The sequence below is a fragment of the Sander lucioperca genome, chromosome 15 (genome assembly GCF_008315115.2).
Source record: "Sander lucioperca isolate FBNREF2018 chromosome 15, SLUC_FBN_1.2, whole genome shotgun sequence".
NCBI classification, from domain to species: Eukaryota; Metazoa; Chordata; class Actinopteri; order Perciformes; family Percidae; genus Sander; species Sander lucioperca.
In genome coordinates this window covers 21,715,862-21,736,358 of record NC_050187.1, presented here as the reverse complement: position 1 = coordinate 21,736,358, position 20,497 = coordinate 21,715,862, and the positions used below count along the sequence as shown (strand labels likewise).

General features: G+C 39.8%; 1 protein-coding gene and 1 long non-coding RNA gene across 3 annotated transcripts; both read right to left on the bottom strand.

Annotated features, from left to right (window-relative positions):
- Window positions 1-178: 178 nt before the first annotated feature.
- Window positions 179-3,423, bottom strand: comtd1 (catechol-O-methyltransferase domain containing 1). Its single transcript, XM_031306738.2, has 7 exons — window positions 3,188-3,423; window positions 2,976-3,094; window positions 2,155-2,260; window positions 1,444-1,562; window positions 950-1,004; window positions 725-858; window positions 179-617 (listed from the first exon to the last, which is right to left on the bottom strand). Exons 1-7 carry the CDS (start codon window positions 3,240-3,242, stop codon window positions 465-467), a joined length of 741 nt encoding a protein of 246 aa, XP_031162598.1. The 5' UTR covers window positions 3,243-3,423; the 3' UTR covers window positions 179-464.
- Window positions 3,424-6,191: 2,768 nt separating this feature from the next.
- LOC116050930 lies at window positions 6,192-19,975 on the bottom strand. 2 transcript variants are annotated; one of them, XR_004895268.1, is made up of 4 exons: window positions 19,965-19,975; window positions 17,146-17,147; window positions 6,515-6,602; window positions 6,192-6,283 (listed from the first exon to the last, which is right to left on the bottom strand). It is a non-coding gene; the product is annotated as an uncharacterized LOC116050930 (long non-coding RNA). The 2 variants fall into 2 exon arrangements; XR_004105210.2 differs by lacking the exons at window positions 17,146-17,147; window positions 19,965-19,975 and adding an exon at window positions 13,108-13,438.
- Window positions 19,976-20,497: the final 522 nt, after the last annotated feature.

Below are 20,497 nucleotides of genomic sequence, written 5' to 3'. Positions count from 1 at the left end.
AACCAGATACACAAATAAAGGATGCTGTGTTCATCTCACTATAAAGAGCTTGACTTTATTTTTCCCCTGGCTTTATTCCACTTGCATAATTGTGTTACTTTGATGTGTGAGCTGCTGTGGCCCCAGTGTAATGTAGCTACAAATAGAGCCAATCATATCAGCCTTAAAACAAAATGAGATGTTTCATGTTCTGTTACAAAGAAAATCACTATTTTATTTTTTATGTTTATCTGTTCCTGAGCTGTAGCACAGTGGTATTTGTTGATTTTGGAATGATAACATTTTAATGAAACTGTATATTTGTTTTATTTATTGCTCTTTTATGATTTCTGGGAGGAAATTGTAATTTTTAATCTGCTGTAGAAAAGACATTCAACGGGTGATTGTTTTAGCTGACAAAAAAGTACAGAAGGCAATGTAGTACTGCTACACATTTATATTTAATATCAAAACGAATGCACCATTTAGCGTTTAATGACAATGGATAGCCCGTCGCCCATAATGAGCATGCTCAGATCAATCCTCTGGTCCTTGTGTAGCTTCTTATTGAGGCCATCCAGAGCCTGGGATGTGAGGTCATTGGGAGCAGGATTCAGTACCTTTCCGCTCCACAGCACCTTTGAAAACAGTAACGACACTGCTGTTTCATTCTGTTCACAGTCCAAACATGCTGTACACCTCTTAACACAGCATGACAGATCCTGCTTGTGTAAAGTGTACTTACATTGTCAATCGCGATGATTCCCCCTGTTCGTATGAGCTCAAGGGACTTCTCGTAGTATCTGTCATAGTTGAATTTATCAGCGTCGATGAACACAAAGTCATATGTTCCAGCTTCCCCGGCTGCAATCAGGTCATCTGATGAAACAGAGATGAAAAATTAAAAATGCAAGAATAACAGAGTCCATCTTTATCAGAAAGCATGACTGAGATTTATAAAAGCACTTACTTAGTGTCTTCATGGCTATTTGATGGCGTACATCTATCTTATTTTCAATTCCAGCCTAGAGAAAAGGTTAAACTGTATGAGAGTTGTGCAAGGATCTTTAATTGTTTTTTAAAGAGAATGTTAGGGAAGGCTAAAACAGGAATTGATTTCACTGCTTGGCTCTGCATCTTTACGTGCCACAGTTTCCTGAGCAGACACCTTTTTTTACTTTCCAGCCGGCAGCATTTAGTGAAGACATACTGACAGAAGGTTGATGGTGCAGGATGTACAGTGTGCTGTCTGCTGCACAATTTTGCTCTGACAGAAGCACCAATCAATCTTACTAAACTTGCAAAATGCTAAATTAAAATGTTACACAAGTGCCAGGTTGTGTAATGCAACCTGTACTGTGTTAAGATGAAAGGTTTAATGAACAAATCCTAATTTGATACAGTATTTTCTTTTATATTGTGTAGACAACTTAAGCCATGCTGTTCAGAAAGAAATTATCTCACCTCTTTAAAAAACGGTTTGGCAATGTCCACGTAGGTGTCCTCTATTTCACAAGCTACCACACTTCCATTCTCTGGCATGGCCAAAGCCATGCTCAGTGTGTTGTACCCTGTGTACATTCCTGCAGAATAAATATAATGATATAACTGAATCACATCAGAATCAGATTTTCACTCCTTTAAAGATGATTAAAAGATAAGAGTGTCCTCTATAAGAAAGCAAAGAAAAGCTGTGTATGGATAAGCAACCGAATACCTATTTATAATATAAAATTGAATCAATACTTACTGTTGAAATTTGAACACCGCTAAATTCATAGCAGTGAAACAGCATCTATCAAAATTAATGTGGTTTGTATTCCTCTATTTAAAATTCCCAGCTATTTCAGGTTGTGCAGTTCAAAGCTTTTAAATAACCTTTTGAAAACACCATATTTAACTCAACTGGCCATTTTCAGACCTAATAATACAATTACAAAATGCAGCTGCTCAAATTGGAGCAGTTAAAGTCTCATACCAAAATTCTAAATAAAATGTTTTGTCAATTATAATCAGAAATATGGCTTTCAGAGTAAAATATTTTAGTGCTGAATTTCTTTTACCTTTCAGCAGTGGTTTGATTGTACAATCAGGTATGCAGTTGCTTTTAAAAATCCTATTATTATGGCCCATTTTTGCTTCCAAAGTCTTCTATTTGATCTCTCATAATCTCACCAATTTCAATAGCTTTTGTTGCATTTATCAGTCTAATTAGATTTGCCATAAACTGGGCTTGTTCACTGGCAACCATCATTATGTTCCAGGGGTCTTCAAGGGTTCTCTGTAATGAAAATATCAAAACATTTATATCATTATATTGTCTGAATAAATGGATAAACATTTCTTGATACTTTTTAGTTGTGTAGTGTTCTTCTGACACTGTGCCTCCCTCTAGTGGTCTAAAATGGTATTGCTCAGAGACTGAAATAATATACAGTGATTTATGTATTCTTTATTATTATAACTGTATTGTACTTATATAGTAGGTGAAGATAATATAATTTAAATGTAATACACAACACAAACTGAACATGTGCAGTTCTAAGCAGTTGTGCCATCAGTATTCAGTTCCAAAGTTTGATCCAAAGTTTAGAAGCAAAACAACTTCATCAAAATCCACATATCATCTTTAGTTTTTAGCCTGGAGCTCCGGATGACCAACTGGCTGTCGTCTGACGTAAATAACCTGCTGGTGGCTTTAGCATGCTGATCAATGTCGACAGGCACCTGTCCATGCTAAGTTAAAGGTGATCAAAATAATCCTGAACTGAATTTCAGAGGAAACAAATTTAAAGATAACAACTTGGATGTAACGTGATCTTTTGGTTGACATGTTTAGAGGCCGAGCAGCATCGTACTGAAACACCTGTGAACAATGCAGGGGTGTCTTGCTAAAACAAGTAACAAGGGAATTACAATAAGAAAAGTTTCTAATGTTATGAAATCAATATCTCAGCATGAGACACTAGTGTACGAGGGCTTGTTGGTTCTCTTACCAGTCTGAGTTTGGTGAGGACTGGGTGCTCCCTCAGTGAGTTGTTAACAACATACTGCAGCACAGGATTGTCCTTCCCTTCGCTGTGGCTCTTCCCAATAAAGGCAGACTTTCCCACACCTGACCGGCGAGAAACAGAACAGCAGCTACCGTTACCACCAATCCCAGAAATCTGTCACATGCCAGATTATACACAGCACCGCCATCTCATACCTGTGAGTACAAGAGCAAGTCCAATGCAAACAAATATTTTGATACCTGTAGCCATTATGTTCTGGCCTCTGGGCTTTGTTAAAGAAAGGTTGAACAGCTTTAATGTAAATCCACTGAATGCGTCTGTGTCAGTCCTATTTGTACAGTACCGTCTGTTTGCTTAACCTTTGAGAGGGAGGCTCAACTAGTTGATTTTTCAGGTGTATTGCAAAAGCAGGGGTATTTTGTAAGATAGACAACCATATCAACAAGTTAGTGATAATAATGTATTACTTTAAACATATATGAGATTAAATCATTAACAGTCACAGTAGACAGTCCACAGTAGAGTCCCAGGACAAAGGTCTCCTTTATAAAAAGGCACCAACACTGACCCAATAGTTTAGACGAGTTTGTTCTTTTTATTTGCTGAAGCTATGAATCTCAAAATACTGCAGATAGTCAGTTATTTTGCAATTCAGTACACTTCGGACTGTTTTTCTGTTTGTTGTTCTCAGCACTGTATATCACTTCAATTCATTTGTGAAATGTGAACTTTTGTGTATTTCACAAGACGACACTTTCCTCACTATATAAATTCCTGTGTGACTAAAAAACCATGAAAGGTACTATCTAAATGTTTTAAATTGTTTTCAGCTTTTGGAAGCAATACTCTCTTTCTGTGTTCATATACAGTGGCAAGAAAAAGTATGTGAACCTTTTGGAATTTCATTGTTTTCTGAATAAATTTGTCATAAAATGTGATCTGATCTTCATCTGAGTCAAGGGTTTTGACAAACAGTGTCTAAAATAATAAATTCTGACCTTTCATGTCTTTATTGAACTCATTCAACATTCAAAATGGCAGTGGAAAAAGCAAGTGAACCCTTAGAATTAATAACTGGTTGACCGCCCCCCGGCAGCAATAACCTCAACCAGGCGCTTCCTGTAGCTGTGGATCAGACCTGCACATCGTTGAGGAGGAATCTTAGCCAATTCTTCCTGGCAGACCTGCTTTAGCTCTGTCATATTCTTTGGATGTCTCATGTGTATGGCCCTCTTCAAGTCAATTCATAGCATCTTTATTGGGTTGAGGTCTGGGCTCTAACTTGGCCACTCCAAAAGGTGGATTTTATTTTTCTGAAGCCATTCTGTTGTGGACTTGCTCCGGTGTTTTGGGTCGTTGTCCTGTTGCATCACCCACCTTCTAAACAGTTTCAGCTGACATACAGACATTCTCACATTGTCCTGAAGAATTGTCTGATATACTTGGGAATTCATCTTCCCCTCAATGATTCCAAGCTGGCCAAGCCCTGATGCAGCAAAGCAGGCCCAAATCATGAGGTTTCCTCCACCATACTTTACAGTTGGGATGATGTTTTCATGATGATATGCCGTGCCGTTTCTACGCCAGATATAGTGCTGTGTGATATTTCCAAATAGTTCAATCTTAGTTTCATCAGTCCACAAAACATTTTGCCAATACCACTGTGGAGTGTCAATGTGCTCTTTTGCAAACTGTAGGCGTGCAGCAATGTTCTTTTTAGTAAGAAGTGGTTTCCTTCGTGGTGTCCTGCCGTAGATACCCTGCTTGTTCAATGTTTTACGTATTGTAGACTCATGAACAGAGATGTTAGCCAGTTCCAATGATGCCGTCAAATCTTTGGCTGTCATTCGGGATTGTTTCTTGATCTCATTGATGAGTCTTTGTTATGCTCTTGGTGTCATTTTGACTGGGCGCCCACTTCTTGGTAGAGTAGCAACAGTCCCAAAGTGTCTCCATTTGTAGATTGTTTGCCTAACTGTAGCAAACTCCAAAAGTTTGAGGGGTTTTTATCAGTCAAAGTAGCTGTAGTCCACACCTCCAAACTCATTATCTTAACGAGACTCCAGGTGTGCTAAAATCTGACTCCATTTAGCTTTTTTGAGGTCATTAACTCAAGGGTTCACATACGTTTTCCACAAGCACTATGAGTTTTTTTTTTGGTAGTTCTCAAAGACATGAAAGATCAAAAAAATGTTGTGTTATTATTTTAGACACATTATGTTTGTCAATACCCTTGACTTAGATGAAGATCAGATGACATTTTATGACAAATTTATTCAGAAAACCATGAAATTCCAAAAGGTTCGCATACTTTTTCTTGCCACTGTAAGCTTCAGACTATAACCAAAAACTGTCCCACATTTCTGACGTCTATACTTTTACACTGGCAGCGGGTGAGTACACAAATCATTATGAAAAAAATTCTGATGTGTTTGGGTTTCAGACATGCCTGATTTATTATTATTATTATTAACACTTTACAGTCCATTGCTGAAGTAATGTCACCAATAGTTTAATCACTGCTGTACAACACTGCTTCTTAGTGGTAGAATGGTTTACTAATTTGTTTATTTATTTTCAATCGCAGTCCTCTGGGATGTTGTACAGTATGATTAGAGTGAATTAATTTGAATAATGATTTGAATTTTTCCAATAAACAAGAATGCCATCATTTTAAGAACTCATCACTGTGCTCCCAGTCATTACAGCTATTGTTTGTGAGTGTACAGAAGCCCATGAAGACTTTTATCTTGCTTAGATGTAAAAAATAATAATAATAAAAAAAAAAAAATGGTTTCAACTTAAACTAGAAAATTCCGCAATAAATTTTGAGAGTGTGCCTAATACTTGGTGCACATCCGAATAACACTAGCTAAGCAGTAATAGCAGTAGCTGTTTTGATGTACATAGGTCACACTGTCACTGAGAGAGAGAGATAATACAATTGTTTAGCAATAGGGAATGGATGGATGGGCTTACAAGACACCACAAATGCATACAGGTCAAGACCATAGTACAACTTAGTACCACTTCTATACTTTGAAAATTGAGAATATGTTTTTGCACTGCTGGAGAAAAATGTACCACCTAAAGTATTGTAAAAAAATTGGTCTAGGTCTGGCAAAAGGCTACTAAAAACCAGGGATGATGTGGGAAAAATGTTAGCGATCTCAGAGAAAACAAACTCAACCACAAGGAATTACAGTTAAATTATGTATTTATAATAAATAATTGTTATAGCATTGTCATTGTCACAATGCCTGGCTCCCCCTGGCAGTCATCTTCTATCTCTGAAAGTACACAAAAGGAAAGACATCAGTAATGACTATATTAAAGCAGCGAGAATCAATTGTATTTTAATTCAGTCAATAACTCAAAAAAGCTACTTAGTTTTGTATACATTTATCCATGCACTCTTAAAAATATTAACAGTAACCTCATTTTACCTATGGTAATAGTAAAATGTTAAAAGTTAAATGCCAAGCACGTAGTTGTGATTTAATCTTATTTTAAAACGTTACCTCAAGCCTTGTAATGTATGGCCTACTTTCTGGAGAAAGAAACAAGCTGCTGTCTCAACTGGAGTCCTGAAGAGCTGCCGTGTGTTTTCTGAAAGAAAAAGAATCAGACATCACTTTTCATTAGCTGATGTTGTCATCACTTGGGTTGTCAAATAGATGAACAATTGGCCAAATGAAAACCAACAATGATGTGTAGTGCAATTCTATACCTATACTTATATTAACCTAGCATTTACCTCAATATTGTCTTTGTCATGGTGTTAGCTGTATTTTGTATATTTTGTATAATAAGTTATTTTGTTAATCATTTTAAAAAAAAAAGAGAGTTGGTAAAAACTTAACCATGTCTTTAAGTATTATACATTTCATGAGATAAAGTTAAACTTTAATATTCTGGGAATGTATTATTTAACTTTACTGTAATGTATTTGTACTATCACCAAAGTGGCTATTGCAAATATTAGCGGGGCCATGCATAGCCTACATACAATTCTTCCTAATTTTGCATTGAGGAGTCATCATAATGGCTGTTATCTCATGTTTAATTAGTGGTATAAGGTACAATGATGTATGCTGGTAATGACTTAGATATTAAACTTAAGTAATTATAAATTATAAAGAGTTTTGAATGCTCATAACTGATATTGTGCAGTGCAATATTCAAATTGATATTACATTAATTAAGTCCATGTTTATATTGTATTATAGTAGTGACTACCAACCCGGCCGAAACCCAACCGAACCCGATCTTCAGTTAGAGCTGAAAATCTTTGCCCGAACCCGACTGAACCCAAACCCGACCGAACCCGATCTTCAGTGCTTAACCCACCTTTTATCAGGTTAATTTTCTAACTGTAAAGACAGCTAAACGTGAAGGGGGGAGAAATTCGGCAGGGAGGAGATTTTCAGCACGAACACCAGTAGCACTAACGGAGACGTAGCTAACGTTATGGATGGCCGCTGTTCTGACTCGGATGCCTCTGATATGTAACCTGACTCCGCCAGATGGATTGCTTTGATTTTGCTCGGCATATCCATCTCGGAACTTTCCGTTGGAGAACTTTTGGGAAGGTGCGAAATACTGGTTAGCTGATTGGATAAACCATCTGTCTATCACCACCTATGTTGGTGATAGACGACCAAATCAACCAATCAGATCAACGATATATCAAACTCTTGCCGAAACCATTTGGAAGAAGAGCAAAAACATCTTTTCCTCCGAGAAAAGCCTCCAGTGCCGTTTTTTGCTCTTCTTTCAATGAAGGAATACTTTCTAATTCGGATAAAACTTGCGCGATGGCTACGCTCATCTCATCCGTGGAAGCTGCCTTGTTGTTTAGATTGAACAGTCGCTTCTCGTTGCGTCACACCTAAACCCGCCTCAAAACCAACGTTGATTGGTCAGTCGTTTGGCGAACGGCTCCAAATTTTCTCTGTCTCAAGATGCCAGACTGATCTGCGAGTGGAAAACTGGAGCTCGCGAGATCAGGACGGTCTCACGAGGCTATCTGATATGGTCCGTTTCCCTACACTTCATTAAACTGCCATTAGCGTCGTAAGCACCCGGCAATGGAGTTAAGTGGTGGCCGGGTACGGATTGCTGTAATGATAGTGGCTGGCTGTTGGCTGGCTAGGGGCTAACGGTAACTAGATATTCCTTGTCCCGCACCGGGACTGTTATCAGCTCTCATCCTGAATGAAGTCTATTTGCGCCAGGGGAGTGAGGCAGACAGACCGGGGTGTGCTAGCTGGCTAAATTAGCATTAGATTAGTCATCTATATATAGGCTAACGTTAACGTTACTGATAAACTCATTCGTGGGTTAGCCAGTGCTGCTTTTATCGGTGGTCAAAACAATCATACTACTAATAACTGTATGAGCGTGTTGAACAATGTTGTAACCCTATGTTATCTACCAAGTATTAGCATTAATGTTAGCTACTTGTCAACCAGCACACTGTAGTAACGTTAAGCTGGATCGATATTGATATGTATCAATAAATAAGATCTCTTCTGTATTACTGTGTTGCAAAGTGGCATGTAATTAATCACAAAATGATCCCTTGTGGCAGAAAAAGCAGTATTACCGTTATGAGTGTCATGGTTGTATGTTTCTGTATATGTTCTGTTTCCTGTTTTATTTTGGTAGTCTGGTTTTCTGTCTGGTTTTGTCTGGTTTTACTTCCTGTCTTTAGTTTTCCCACCCTTGTGATTGTCTTATGTGTTTCACCTGTTGTTTCTGCTGTCCCTTGTTTCCTCATTACCTAGTGTATTTAGTCTTTGTGAGTCCCTTGTCTGTTGCCAGGTCATTGTATTCTGTTGCTGTGTGTTCTGTGAGTGTTTGTGCATGGAGTCTACCTTCTGTCTCTTAGTTCCAGTTTTTGAGATCCTGTTCTATTGTTCTGGAATTAGTTTTTGCCTGTTGCTTTCTGGACTCTTTTGGAATGTACTTCAGTTTTGTTTGTGAAATAAATCCTCAAGCAACAAACTTCCGCCTGCTCTCTGCATTTGGGTCCTCCATTCCCTGCAACTTGTGACAATGAGTATTTTTTTCTATGACATTGTATGATTTACAATTACTCTTGAAAGTATCATCTAGGTGCCCGTGTTTTGATGATGGAAGTTACGAGTAACTAGAGGGTGAAAGGTTATATGACGCCACTGACAGGCAACTAAAGGAAATGTCCCGTGTCAGAAATAAAATAACAGATTTCTCTGGGTTTGACATTTGGTGGAAACATTTGTTCACTCAAAAAATTTGTACCTTTAAACATTAAGTGATAGGAGTTAGGGTTTTTGAGTTAGAAGCAGGACTATCTAAGGTGTGCTAGAGTCTTCTCTGTGAAAACAGCTGTTGATGTTGAGGCCTGAAGTCAGTTAGGAGTCAGTCAGTTGGTCAGTTAGTCCATCATGACATCATGTTAGCTGACAAATAACACCTATTCTCCTTTCTTCATCTCCTCTCCTCTGCCTTTCTTCCTCTTCTCTTCTCGTCCCCTCCTTTTCTTTTTCTCCTGTGGCAGTACGTGTTGCTAAAGTGATTTGTGCAGTTGGAACAAAGAAAATAAGTCCTCCAGAGGCCAGCCTCCGTTTCACCTCCTCAGCATCCATTTTCACGCTAATCACACACCGTCTGCAACAACTGGCACCACCACACCAGGACTTAGGTATTATATGTATCCCTTCTAACGTCAACCATAGCTGTAGCTGTATCCCTTCTAACACCGACCATAGCTGTATCCCTTCTAACATCAGCTGTATCCCATCTAACATGGGGGGGAGTGAGACAGACAGACCGGGGTGTGCTAGCTGTAGCTGTATCCCTTCTAACATCAATTATAGCTGTAGCCCTTCTAACATCAACCGTTGCTGTAGCTGTATCCCTTCTAACATTAACCATAGCTGTATCCCTTCTTACATCACCCACAGCTGTAGCTGTATCCCTTCTAACATCAACTGTTGCTGTAGATGTATCCCTTCTAACATCAACTATAGGTGTATCCCTTCTAACATCAACGAGGTTTCTTCCTAAAAGGGAGTTTTTCCTCGCCACTGTCGCAATAGCCACTGCTAATGCTTGCTCTTGGGGGAACTATTGGAATTGTTGGGGCTTTGTAAATTATAGAGTGTGGTCTAGACCTACTCTATCTGTAAAATGTCTCGAGATAACTCTTGTTATGATTTGATACTAAATAAATAAACTAAATAAAATTGAATTGAATTCTAACATCAAAAATAGCTGTAGCTGTATCCCTTCTAACATTAACCATAGCTGTATCCCTTCTAACATCAACCATAGCTGTAGCTGTATCCCTTCTAACATCAACGATAGCTGTAGCTGTATCCCTTCTAACATTAACCATAGCTGTATCCTTTCTAACATCAACCATAGCTGTAGCTGTATCCCTTCTAACATTAACCATAGCTGTAGCTGTATCCCTTCTAACATCAACCATAGCTGTAGCTGTATCCTTTCTAACATCAACCATAGCTGTAGCTGTATCCCTTCTAACATCAACCATAGCTGTATCCCTTCTAACATCAACCATAGCTGTAGCTGTATCCCTTCTAACATCAACCGTTGCTGTAGATGTATCCCTTCTAACATCAACTATAGGTGTATCCCTTCTAACATCAACTATAGGTGTATCCCTTCTAACATCAACGAGGTTTCTTCCTAAAAGGGAGTTTTTCCTCGCCACTGTCGCAATAGCCACTGCTAATGCTTGCTCTTGGGGGAACTATTGGAATTGTTGGGGCTTTGTAAATTATAGAGTGTGGTCTAGACCTACTCTATCTGTAAAATGTCTCGAGATAACTCTTGTTATGATTTGATACTAAATAAAGTAAATAAAATTGAATTGAATTCTAACATCAAAAATAGCTGTAGCTGTATCCCTTCTAACATTAACCATAGCTGTATCCCTTCTAACATCAACCATAGCTGTAGCTGTATCCCTTCTAACATCAACGATAGCTGTAGCTGTATCCCTTCTAACATTAACCATAGCTGTATCCTTTCTAACATCAACCATAGCTGTAGCTGTATCCCTTCTAACATTAACCATAGCTGTAGCTGTATCCCTTCTAACATCAACCATAGCTGTAGCTGTATCCTTTCTAACATCAACCATAGCTGTAGCTGTATCCCTTCTAACATCAACCATAGCTGTATCCCTTCTAACATCAACCATAGCTGTAGGTGTATCCCTTCTAACATCAACCACAGCTGTAGCTGTATCCCTTCTAACATTAACCATAGCTGTATCCCTTCTAACATCAACCATAGCTGTATCCCTTCTAACATCAACCATAGCTGTAGCTGTATCACTTTGAACATCAACCAGAGCTGTATCCCTTCTAACATCAACCGTTGCTGTAGCTGTATCCCTTCTAACATTAACCATAGCTATATCCCTTCTAACATCAACCATAGCTGTAGCTGTATCCCTTCTAATATCAACTAGAGCTGTATCCCTTCTAATGTCAACCATAGCTGTAGCTGTACTTCTTCTAACATCAGCTGTATCCCATCTAACATGGGGGGAGTGAGGCAGATAGACCGGGGTGTGCTAGCTGTAGCTGTATCCCTTCTACCATCAACTATAGCTGTATTCCTTCTAACATCAACCGTTGCTGTAGCTGTATCCCTTCTGACATTAACCATAGCTGTATCCCTTCTAACATCAACCATTGCTGTAGCTGTATCCCTTCTAACAGCAACCATAGCTGTAGCTGTATCCCTTCTAAGATCAGCAGTATCCCTTCTAACATTAACCATAGCTGTATCCCTTCTAACATCAACCATAGCTGTAGCTGTATCCCTTCTAACATCAACCATAGCTGTAGCTGTATCCCTTCTAACATCAGCACATGACAGAGCAATCTTCTGAATGTGTTTGCCTACTTTTTAGCTGCCTTTTGTGGGTGTGATCTTGTAGTCATTTACTGTGTATTTCAACGGCTATATTAAGCAGAAATCTGGAGAAAACCCTTAATCGCTCTTGCCTCCATTAACACTTAATGGAGTCATCATTGCTAATCAACAGTACTGAGTGTGTCTTATTGCAGTGTTCAGCATGGACTGTTACATTTTGTCAGATTCTGATAGCCAACAGTGCAGATGGATCTCTGAAAGAGTGTGAGAACCACACTTAAAGCCCTCTACAAAGACAAACTGAAAAGGACATAGTGCCAATAGAGAAACGTAGGTGGTTATTTGTGCGAGCAGGACTGTCTTCCACAGTAAATCAGTAAGATATCACAGCAGCAAGCATGGAAGTGATCATCACTACTAACAATGTTGTGATATAAAGTTACATATTCTGTAATAGAAGAGTTTATCCATATCTCCCATTCCTACATGGGTATAAAAGTAACTGTCCCGAGGTTAACTGTAAGCAGAAAGTGGTGCTTTCTCCACCAATTCGAGGTGTGTTAGTATTTGAGATTGTCAAAAAAAATTCATGTTAGTGTTTCCCTTTAAAGGGGTGGTTCAGAATTTTGGACATAAGACCTCATTTCCAAGTTAGCCAGTGTGTTATTTATCAGTGGAGACCGTTTTCAACACTTTTCATCCAGTCCTTCCAGTTGCAGAGTTCGCTGGTGCTAGGCTAGCGCAAGTCAACAGTATCTGCTAGCCTGCCACTAAAAACAGTCTTAACCACTCCACAGTACACCCAAGGCAAATGAATTAGAATAATGTTAGGAATAAAACTACCCTTGCATTGCATTGCAATAGTTATACTTTGTTCCCTGTAGTTGGTAGCATAGGCTACAGCAGCGGCGGAGTGATATTACCTAGGCTACTGAGAAAGCCAGTTTCCATGACAATCACACAAGTTTATTTACCTGCCGCTGCAATTTGCATGTAAACTGTCCGAGCTTACATGACTTTTCTGTCAGCAATTACCTAAAGTTAGCGGTTAGCCCAGCCAGGTATCTACCAAGAGTGTAGCTATACCGTTAGCTAACGTTGCATTGAACTGTAACGTTATCTCCACTAACTAATCTCAATCTATCAGTAGCAGCTAGGCTAACGTTATGAAAGGGGCTAGCTTTATTAGCTAGAGCAGCCCACCAAAGGTTATTACCTGTTCATCAGTAGCTGTTGGTGCATCTGGAAAGACGGATGGAACCGCATTTGTTGTCAGTGAGTTGTGGTCCTTTAGATTGCGGGGGTTTTCAAAGTCGTCTGGTCTAAAATGATCACTACAAATTCGCCACTTGAGTTGAGTCTCCGCCTTGATGTCCAAGCCAGCAGCAAGAAGCCACGGTTCCTTTTTGGATCTCCCAGTGGAAATTTGTGAAAACTTTGTGGTGCCCATCTGTTTGGTTTATTTTTAAGTCCTTAGTTTCCAATCCAATGCTTCAATACCAATGTACTAGCTAGGCTACTACTAGGTGTCCCGACTCTAGTGCGCTTCTCTGTTTACTTTTCGGCACAGTACTAGGCTACTAACCGGAGCGAAGTAAAATTCCGCCGCTGCTGAGAAACTAGTCCCTCAAAATGTAATGCGATCATTGAGATGCAAGGGTAGTTTTATTTCTAACATGATTCTATCAACACAGACATTTACATCGATATTCTGGCGTTATAATTTATTTGCTTTGGGTGTACTGTGGAGTGGATAAGACTGTTTTTAGTGGCAGGCTAGCAGATACTGTTGACTTGAGTTAGCCTAGCACCAGCGAACTCTGCAACTGGAAGGACTGGATGAAAAGTGTTGAAAACGGTCTCCACTGATAAATAACACACTGGCTAACTTGGAAATGAGGTCCTATGTCCAAAATTCTGAACCACCCCTTTAATATTTACATTCAATGCTGCCAACACGGAGAGAAAATATCTGCTTTGTATTTTATTACTCCTTCTCTCTCTCTCTCTCTCTCTCTCTCTCTCTCTCTCTCTCTCTCTCTCTCTCATGTATGAAGAGTGAAAACTGTAGAGAGAGCAATTTGTTTGGAAAAATTTCCGAGAATCGTACTACAGCTTTACCCTCTGTCCTGCCCTCTGGCTCTCAACGTTCTGTCCCCATACACACACATTGGAAAATCTGAAACGGTCTGAAAACTGGATGATATATAAACTGTGATTTGGTAGAAACCGTGCTTGATATCAGAATGCCCATTCAGCCCAATAAAGGCCAAAGTCTTGTCTTCGGTTTAAACTTTTAATTATTTTTCTACATTAAAGTATAGCGATACAATATGGCTCCAAAGAGGGGTTGTTTTGAGCTATATTAAGCAATTTCCCAAAGATTTCCCATTAAAGTCTATGGGAAATTTTGTGGCGTTTTTTTGCAGATTTTGTGAAAACCACGCAGCAAATCTCTTAAAAAAAAAAAGTCATAGCACACCATGCCCGATCATTACACATGTTTTGATGTATTTTGTTTGCATGTGTTGGCAACGCTCTGTGACTAGTAGCTTGACAAAAATGTGGCAGAATAAGTATGGGGGATAATAGTCATTGTGCCGATTAGCACATCGGCACACTGAACTAGTATGTGCAGTGTGAGTGTGTGTGTTCTAATGCAAAAGGAAGTCTTGACTAGGCAGGTAGCATGATGTAGCTAATGTTAGCAGACTGTAGATAGATGTTGCTGTGTAACCGAAATCAGTGAGTATAGCTTCTTTGATGAGTCTTCTTTGCTTGTGCTCACTGTTAGACATATTCATTGTACCATTTATGATAGCAGCTATGCTCTTGTTGACACTGCTTATGTTTTGATATACTGGACACACACTGCTTATGTTTGATATACTGGACACACAGCTACAGAGGGAGAGGTCAACATGGGCACTTTATCCTGTCACATTACCAGCAACTGTGACAAAGAGGAGCCACAGAAATAACTGGAGTGGTGATACTGACATTAAAGCAGAGCCTAGCAACTCATGTATGTGGGTATATGAGTAATGCATTTAGAAGGACTTTAAAAAATCCAAACCTATTCTTTAAGAATTGAAACCATGTTTTGAGGTGCTATAGTACTTCCTTCTTTCAAAAGTGATTGATTTTTAACATTTAACATTTTATTTGGTTTTAATTAAGGTTAATGAGCACAATGTTTTTGCAGAGCTGGTGGAGTGTTTTCATGAGCCACACTTTGGATCATCTTGTCTTGCAACTTCAAAATGGGAACGGGGAAGATGGTAGCCAGGAATGTTCAAAAAGGGATTTTGGGGATGTGAGTGGGATGTGAGGTCTCTCCAAGGACACAGAGCTTCCTCTGTCTATTCCCTAATTAAGAATGCACAGATACAAACAAAAGCACGCCGCCGACAAGAACGCATCAATTAAATGAGCCATGACATGAACTGTCTCTAAAAAAAAAGTGTTTGAGTTGTGACGAGGAAAGGAAGGGGATCTCTTAGAGTGTGCACAAAGTTCTGCTAAGGTCCTCTTGGTGAAAATGAGATGCCGTGTTTTTCCACCATCCCTCTCTCTCTCTCCAGCTGCTTCAGGCCTCTGCTTATGTGACGCTAATTGTTTCTGCTACTTGTGCCAAGTACCTACTCTTCCCCAGCACATTCTACAGACAGGCCCTGGTCCCTCAGCTGCTTTTTGTGTCTGTTTAAGGAATGAAAAAATGTGTGCTGCCATCTGCAGCGAGCACACCACTGTTCCTCCTCCCGGCCGTGACTGTCAGAGTGCCACAATGATGCACATTCACACACACTCTCTCAGATGTAGAAAAAAACTATGTGGTAGAGAAACAAGAAAACAAAACTGACACATACAACTGCTAATATGAAACAAAATAATTCAAGAGGTTCCTGTTTTGATGCATTTAGTGCGTGGGAAGGAAGACACTGTAGTTACATTTAAAAAGGGCTTTTAAATATTGCAAGAAAGAAGAAGAAGAAATCCAACCAGGCCCTCTTAAAACTTATGTGCTGGTCTGTATTTGATTTTCAAGCATTATCTAGAAACACAAAACTCCCAAAATAAGTGCACAAAAAAATACATAAAACTTTTAGGCCTTTCAGCACTTGTGCACTGAAACTGCACTTCCCTTTATTTTGGTGCGTAGTACCTAAATGTGAACACCAAGTGGCAGTGTTGTTTAGCTAATCCACATTCTTTTCTATGCACACACAGGCTTGTGGCACAAAGAGAGCCAGGCCTTCACTCCCCTGTCTGGGAAGTAATATCACTTTCCTCTTGTTGAATTGACCTGTGACACCATCACAGAGTACACAGAGCGGCACATATTGACATGCTTGTAATGCCACATGGCTGTTACATCCTCTATGTGTTTATCACGGGGAGACTGCTTGTGATGCACTCTAATAACAGCAGTCAGTTTGGCACCGTCTCAGCAGGCAGATAAGCACGCATGAATATTAAGTGATGCTAATCACAATGGAGAGACCAACGTCAAGACGACTGACAGACATTTCTCGGCATTCAATTGACATCCTCAGATTTGTCCGACGTTTGACAGCAGCGTATCCCAACATGACAAGTCTGTTTAAAGCTTCCGGAAGAGGCTCACACATGTACACACGCACCAACTCAAACTATTAAAGATGCATTGACACTGATTTTACTCAATCCGGGCTACTGCGCTGCTCTGCAAGACCCTAACAAGTGTTTCTTGACACACACGCATGCACACGAAGAGCATCAGTTTATGTAGGCCACTTGGAGAGTTGCAGAATGTAGATGAGGATATAGCAAAATATTCCCCAAAACTGCTTTTCAATCATGGAAATCTGGATTTATCGCTGCTGTATTAAACGGCAGTGTATTTTGGAGCGTGAATGTTGAGGATAAGCTATTCAATTCATTATCATCCTCTCTTTGTGTATTCAAGCCATACAGAACAAAACAGAGGATCTGCTTCAGAAAAAGGAAAAACAGAAATGAATGGCAGGTGTGGTTGTTTGACTTTCAAATCACCTAGGCATCTATTCTATTAACCTGGCGTGTAAATAAATACATAATTCAATTTCCATGGAGTCACACAATAAGTTGACAGTCCTCAAAAAGATCAAACAGGCTGCTTCGGGGCACGTGAGCCACAGTGAAAAAATCTTGGCTATATGAAAGGTGTTGACACCTTGAGCAAGCCACAAAAAGAGACAAATGTCACATCCTCAGAAACAATTACAGGGTGAACCACTGGTTTTAAAGCCAGCAGGTCTCCCAGCAATATCATTGTGTACACAGTAAAGCTGCTCCCACAACACCTCACAGTGGTTGTCAGTCAGTTTCAGAGGAAAAATTTTCTGTTTTCGTAGCAATACTACAGTAAATAACAATGTACTTCCTCTCATGTTTTGTGAAAGTCACATTTTTATTTGCTCATCTCCACAAGACAAAACATAATATTTGCCTCAGTTCCTGTCCGAGTCACTTTATCCTCCTTTCCTGATAGTCCTAATTGCGACTGCACTTGAGGCGCTAATGATAATGTTATAACCCAGACCAATTTGCCATGGCAATCAGACTCGCTTAATTGAGTTGATTATAAGCCCTCTGTCTGAGATGACCCCTTTGGACTCGGAAAAAGGGAACAGAGAGAGATGGAGGATGTGGTTGGGTGGACAGTTTCTTTAGGCATTCCATCACTGTGCAGGAGACACATGAAATATGACTGTTTGGAGACATGACCAGATGCATATGTGTGTGTGTGTGTGTGTGTGTGTGTGTGTGTGTGTGTGTGTGTGTGTGTGTGTGTGTGTGTGTGAGACAATTCTACATGTGTGGGGTGTTGGGAGATGGCGTGTTGGGAGAGAAGGCCTTCAGGGAAGTGTAAAGGAGGAGAGGGGTGGGGCTGTGTGTGTGTGTGTGTGTGGGGGGGGGGGGGGATTGGGCTTGGGGTTCGGAATCACAACACAGCCTCTGTAATAGACCCAGACACAGACCACATCTGAAGTTAATCCAATCAGGGAGAAGCATGGTGCTCCCATCCGCTCAAGACACACAAACATAAGGTCAAGAGCAGCTTGTATTAGCACGATGATGTCAAGAAGAAGTGGTGTAGTTAATTGACTTTCAGTATGTTTTAAAGGCTATGAGATAGAGGGATGAAGGAAAGCAGAGGGTTTGCAGCAGGTCCAAGCAGAGCAGATGTAAAATGAAGGCCAAATGAGTCAGTATTTTGTATAAGCTGGTTGAGATCAGCAGTTCAGAGTAATTTTGATCGTTTTACTGTTTGGCTGTGGCAGGTTATTTAGAGCAGTTGTTTACGCTTTTGCTCAAACCCCTTAATGCAAACCGATACTGTAACTTGCAACCCCTCATGACTAAGCCTTTGTAGCGAACCTCAATGCTCTTTTGGTACCGATGTAGCAATGAGTATTGAAAAATGTTAAGTACCGAAAGCTTCAAATGTCTGGTCTGATTCATGATGATGTTGACTTATTCTTTGATCATGTCAAAGTGTTGCCAGTTTTAGACTAATTTATTTAGGTGAAGTTCTTGTTTAGCTGCTTGTGTTTAGACATTAGAGAAGTTTGGCTCCTTTTGTTAAATTAAATATAGGTTTGTATTACTCAAAGTATGGTGTCATTTTGGTATCAGTACCAAAACTCAGGTATTGTATTGGAACTTTTATAACAAAATAAATTACAAACAATACCCAGCCTTATTAATCACATGGTGCATGCCTATGCCTTCTGAGTAGTTAAATTGAAGAGTGATTTTACCTTTTCCGAATATTTTTAAGAAGTTTAAAGCTTTAGTGTGTAACTTTTTTATATTAACGAACGTCCGTTATATTCAAGCCATTGCGAAATTAGTTGATACAAAGCTAATTAAGAATATCAGCTCCAAACAACTCTCTCTGTGTATTTGTCAGTACGGCTATGTTCAGAAACTAGTGTCGTCCGGTGACTTTCGCACACAGAAACTCAAGTGAAGATAATATCCTCTTCTGAAGACTATCATGTTTTTTTAATCCTCCGTGTCCTCCTTGGCTACTAGCAACTGTGTGGAGGAGAGGTGAGGGGGGTGCGCGATCATGTGGATGCTCTGACAGTTTTGTTGTCATTACTTAGAATGTCTCATGGGGGCGACAGAAACTATGCACTATAGCTTTAAAGATGCAGATGTAACTGTAAGATATCTCAAAAGATATAATCAAACATACGAAAGAAAGTCAAAAAATTAAACATATTTTTCTTGCAACTCCTTAAAGTCAGCTTGTGTTGTATGATCTTGTGGACTTGGGGAACCCCTGATTTTGAGAAATTACTATACAGACAAACAGTTGTGTATGTTTAGGCGCCTGCCTTACTGTATTTTCTTTATATGAGTAAAAATGAACATGATATTTCAGCACATAACTGAGAGCTGCAAATATCCATCCAATGTCATTTTTGCAGAGGGTGCTTTGGTTCATTCAATTCTGCATAATCCTCATACATGCCACATGACATACTGCTTTAGCGCTAAAACCAAAAGCAAATAAATAGAGTTACCCATCTAAATGTGGAAATGAGTATCACAATGGGAGACAACCATGGCAGAGCTTCACTGAGAATTGTACTGTTCATTTCCAGTAAAACAGGACACACTAATAAGATACACAGAGCACAGTGCCATAATATCTGGGGATGGAAAGCAAATGTGCTTTTAAGAGCCAAGTATACTGGTCTCTTTCATAGGCGACTTGGTTCCACCCATGATTGAATGCAACATTCTAAAAGGACTATTTACTCATTTCATTTCCTCTTGTGTATTTCAGACGAAGGAGCGTGTGGCTTGCTGTATGAAAACAGGGCCTGGCCTAATGTTGCATGAAGACCATGGTGAATTCATATTGATGGGAAAGCAGCCTCTGAAGCCCAGCAGCCATGATTTTTTCATAAGCCACCGGGAACAAGAAGTCAGTCAGCTGACAGGTGCTAACGCCGCCAATTGTGCCGTGGATAAGAGATGGGACATGGAGAAAAGAGGGAGAGAGAGAGAGAGAGAGAAAGCAAAGGCAACAACTGGCTCCTCTTTTCTAAGCACTTCTGTGTGTGTACGTGCTGCGTTGTGTGTGCTCCCTGCACCCTGTTCCCTTCTATAGCTGGAGAGGATTTTACGGAGGAAACTGTGTAAACACCAGAATGCATGTCAAATATGATGAGTCTTGATAGCTGTAAAACATACCCAAGGACTGCTCCTCACTTATTATCTACAACCAGAGCCCTGGAGCTATGTCTGCATCCTTCTGCCTTCCCTCCACGCATGTCGCCCCACAAGTCCCTCTCTGGAAAGCATTGATTATTTTGGCATGATCCAGGGAGAAAGAAAGGTGTGATTTCTTTTGTGTTTCCTCAAGAAAGAAAAAAAAACCAAGAATAAATATTTTTGTGAGCATGGTGCAGCCACAAGAAAAATATGAGCACATTGGGGAAGAAATAAAGATGATGGATTTGCTAGCTGAAGTGTGCGTATGCTTGTGTGCTGCTTTGTGTACATGTGAGTGGTGTGTGTGTGTGTGTGTGTGTGTGTGTGTGTGTGTGTGTGTGTGTGTGTGT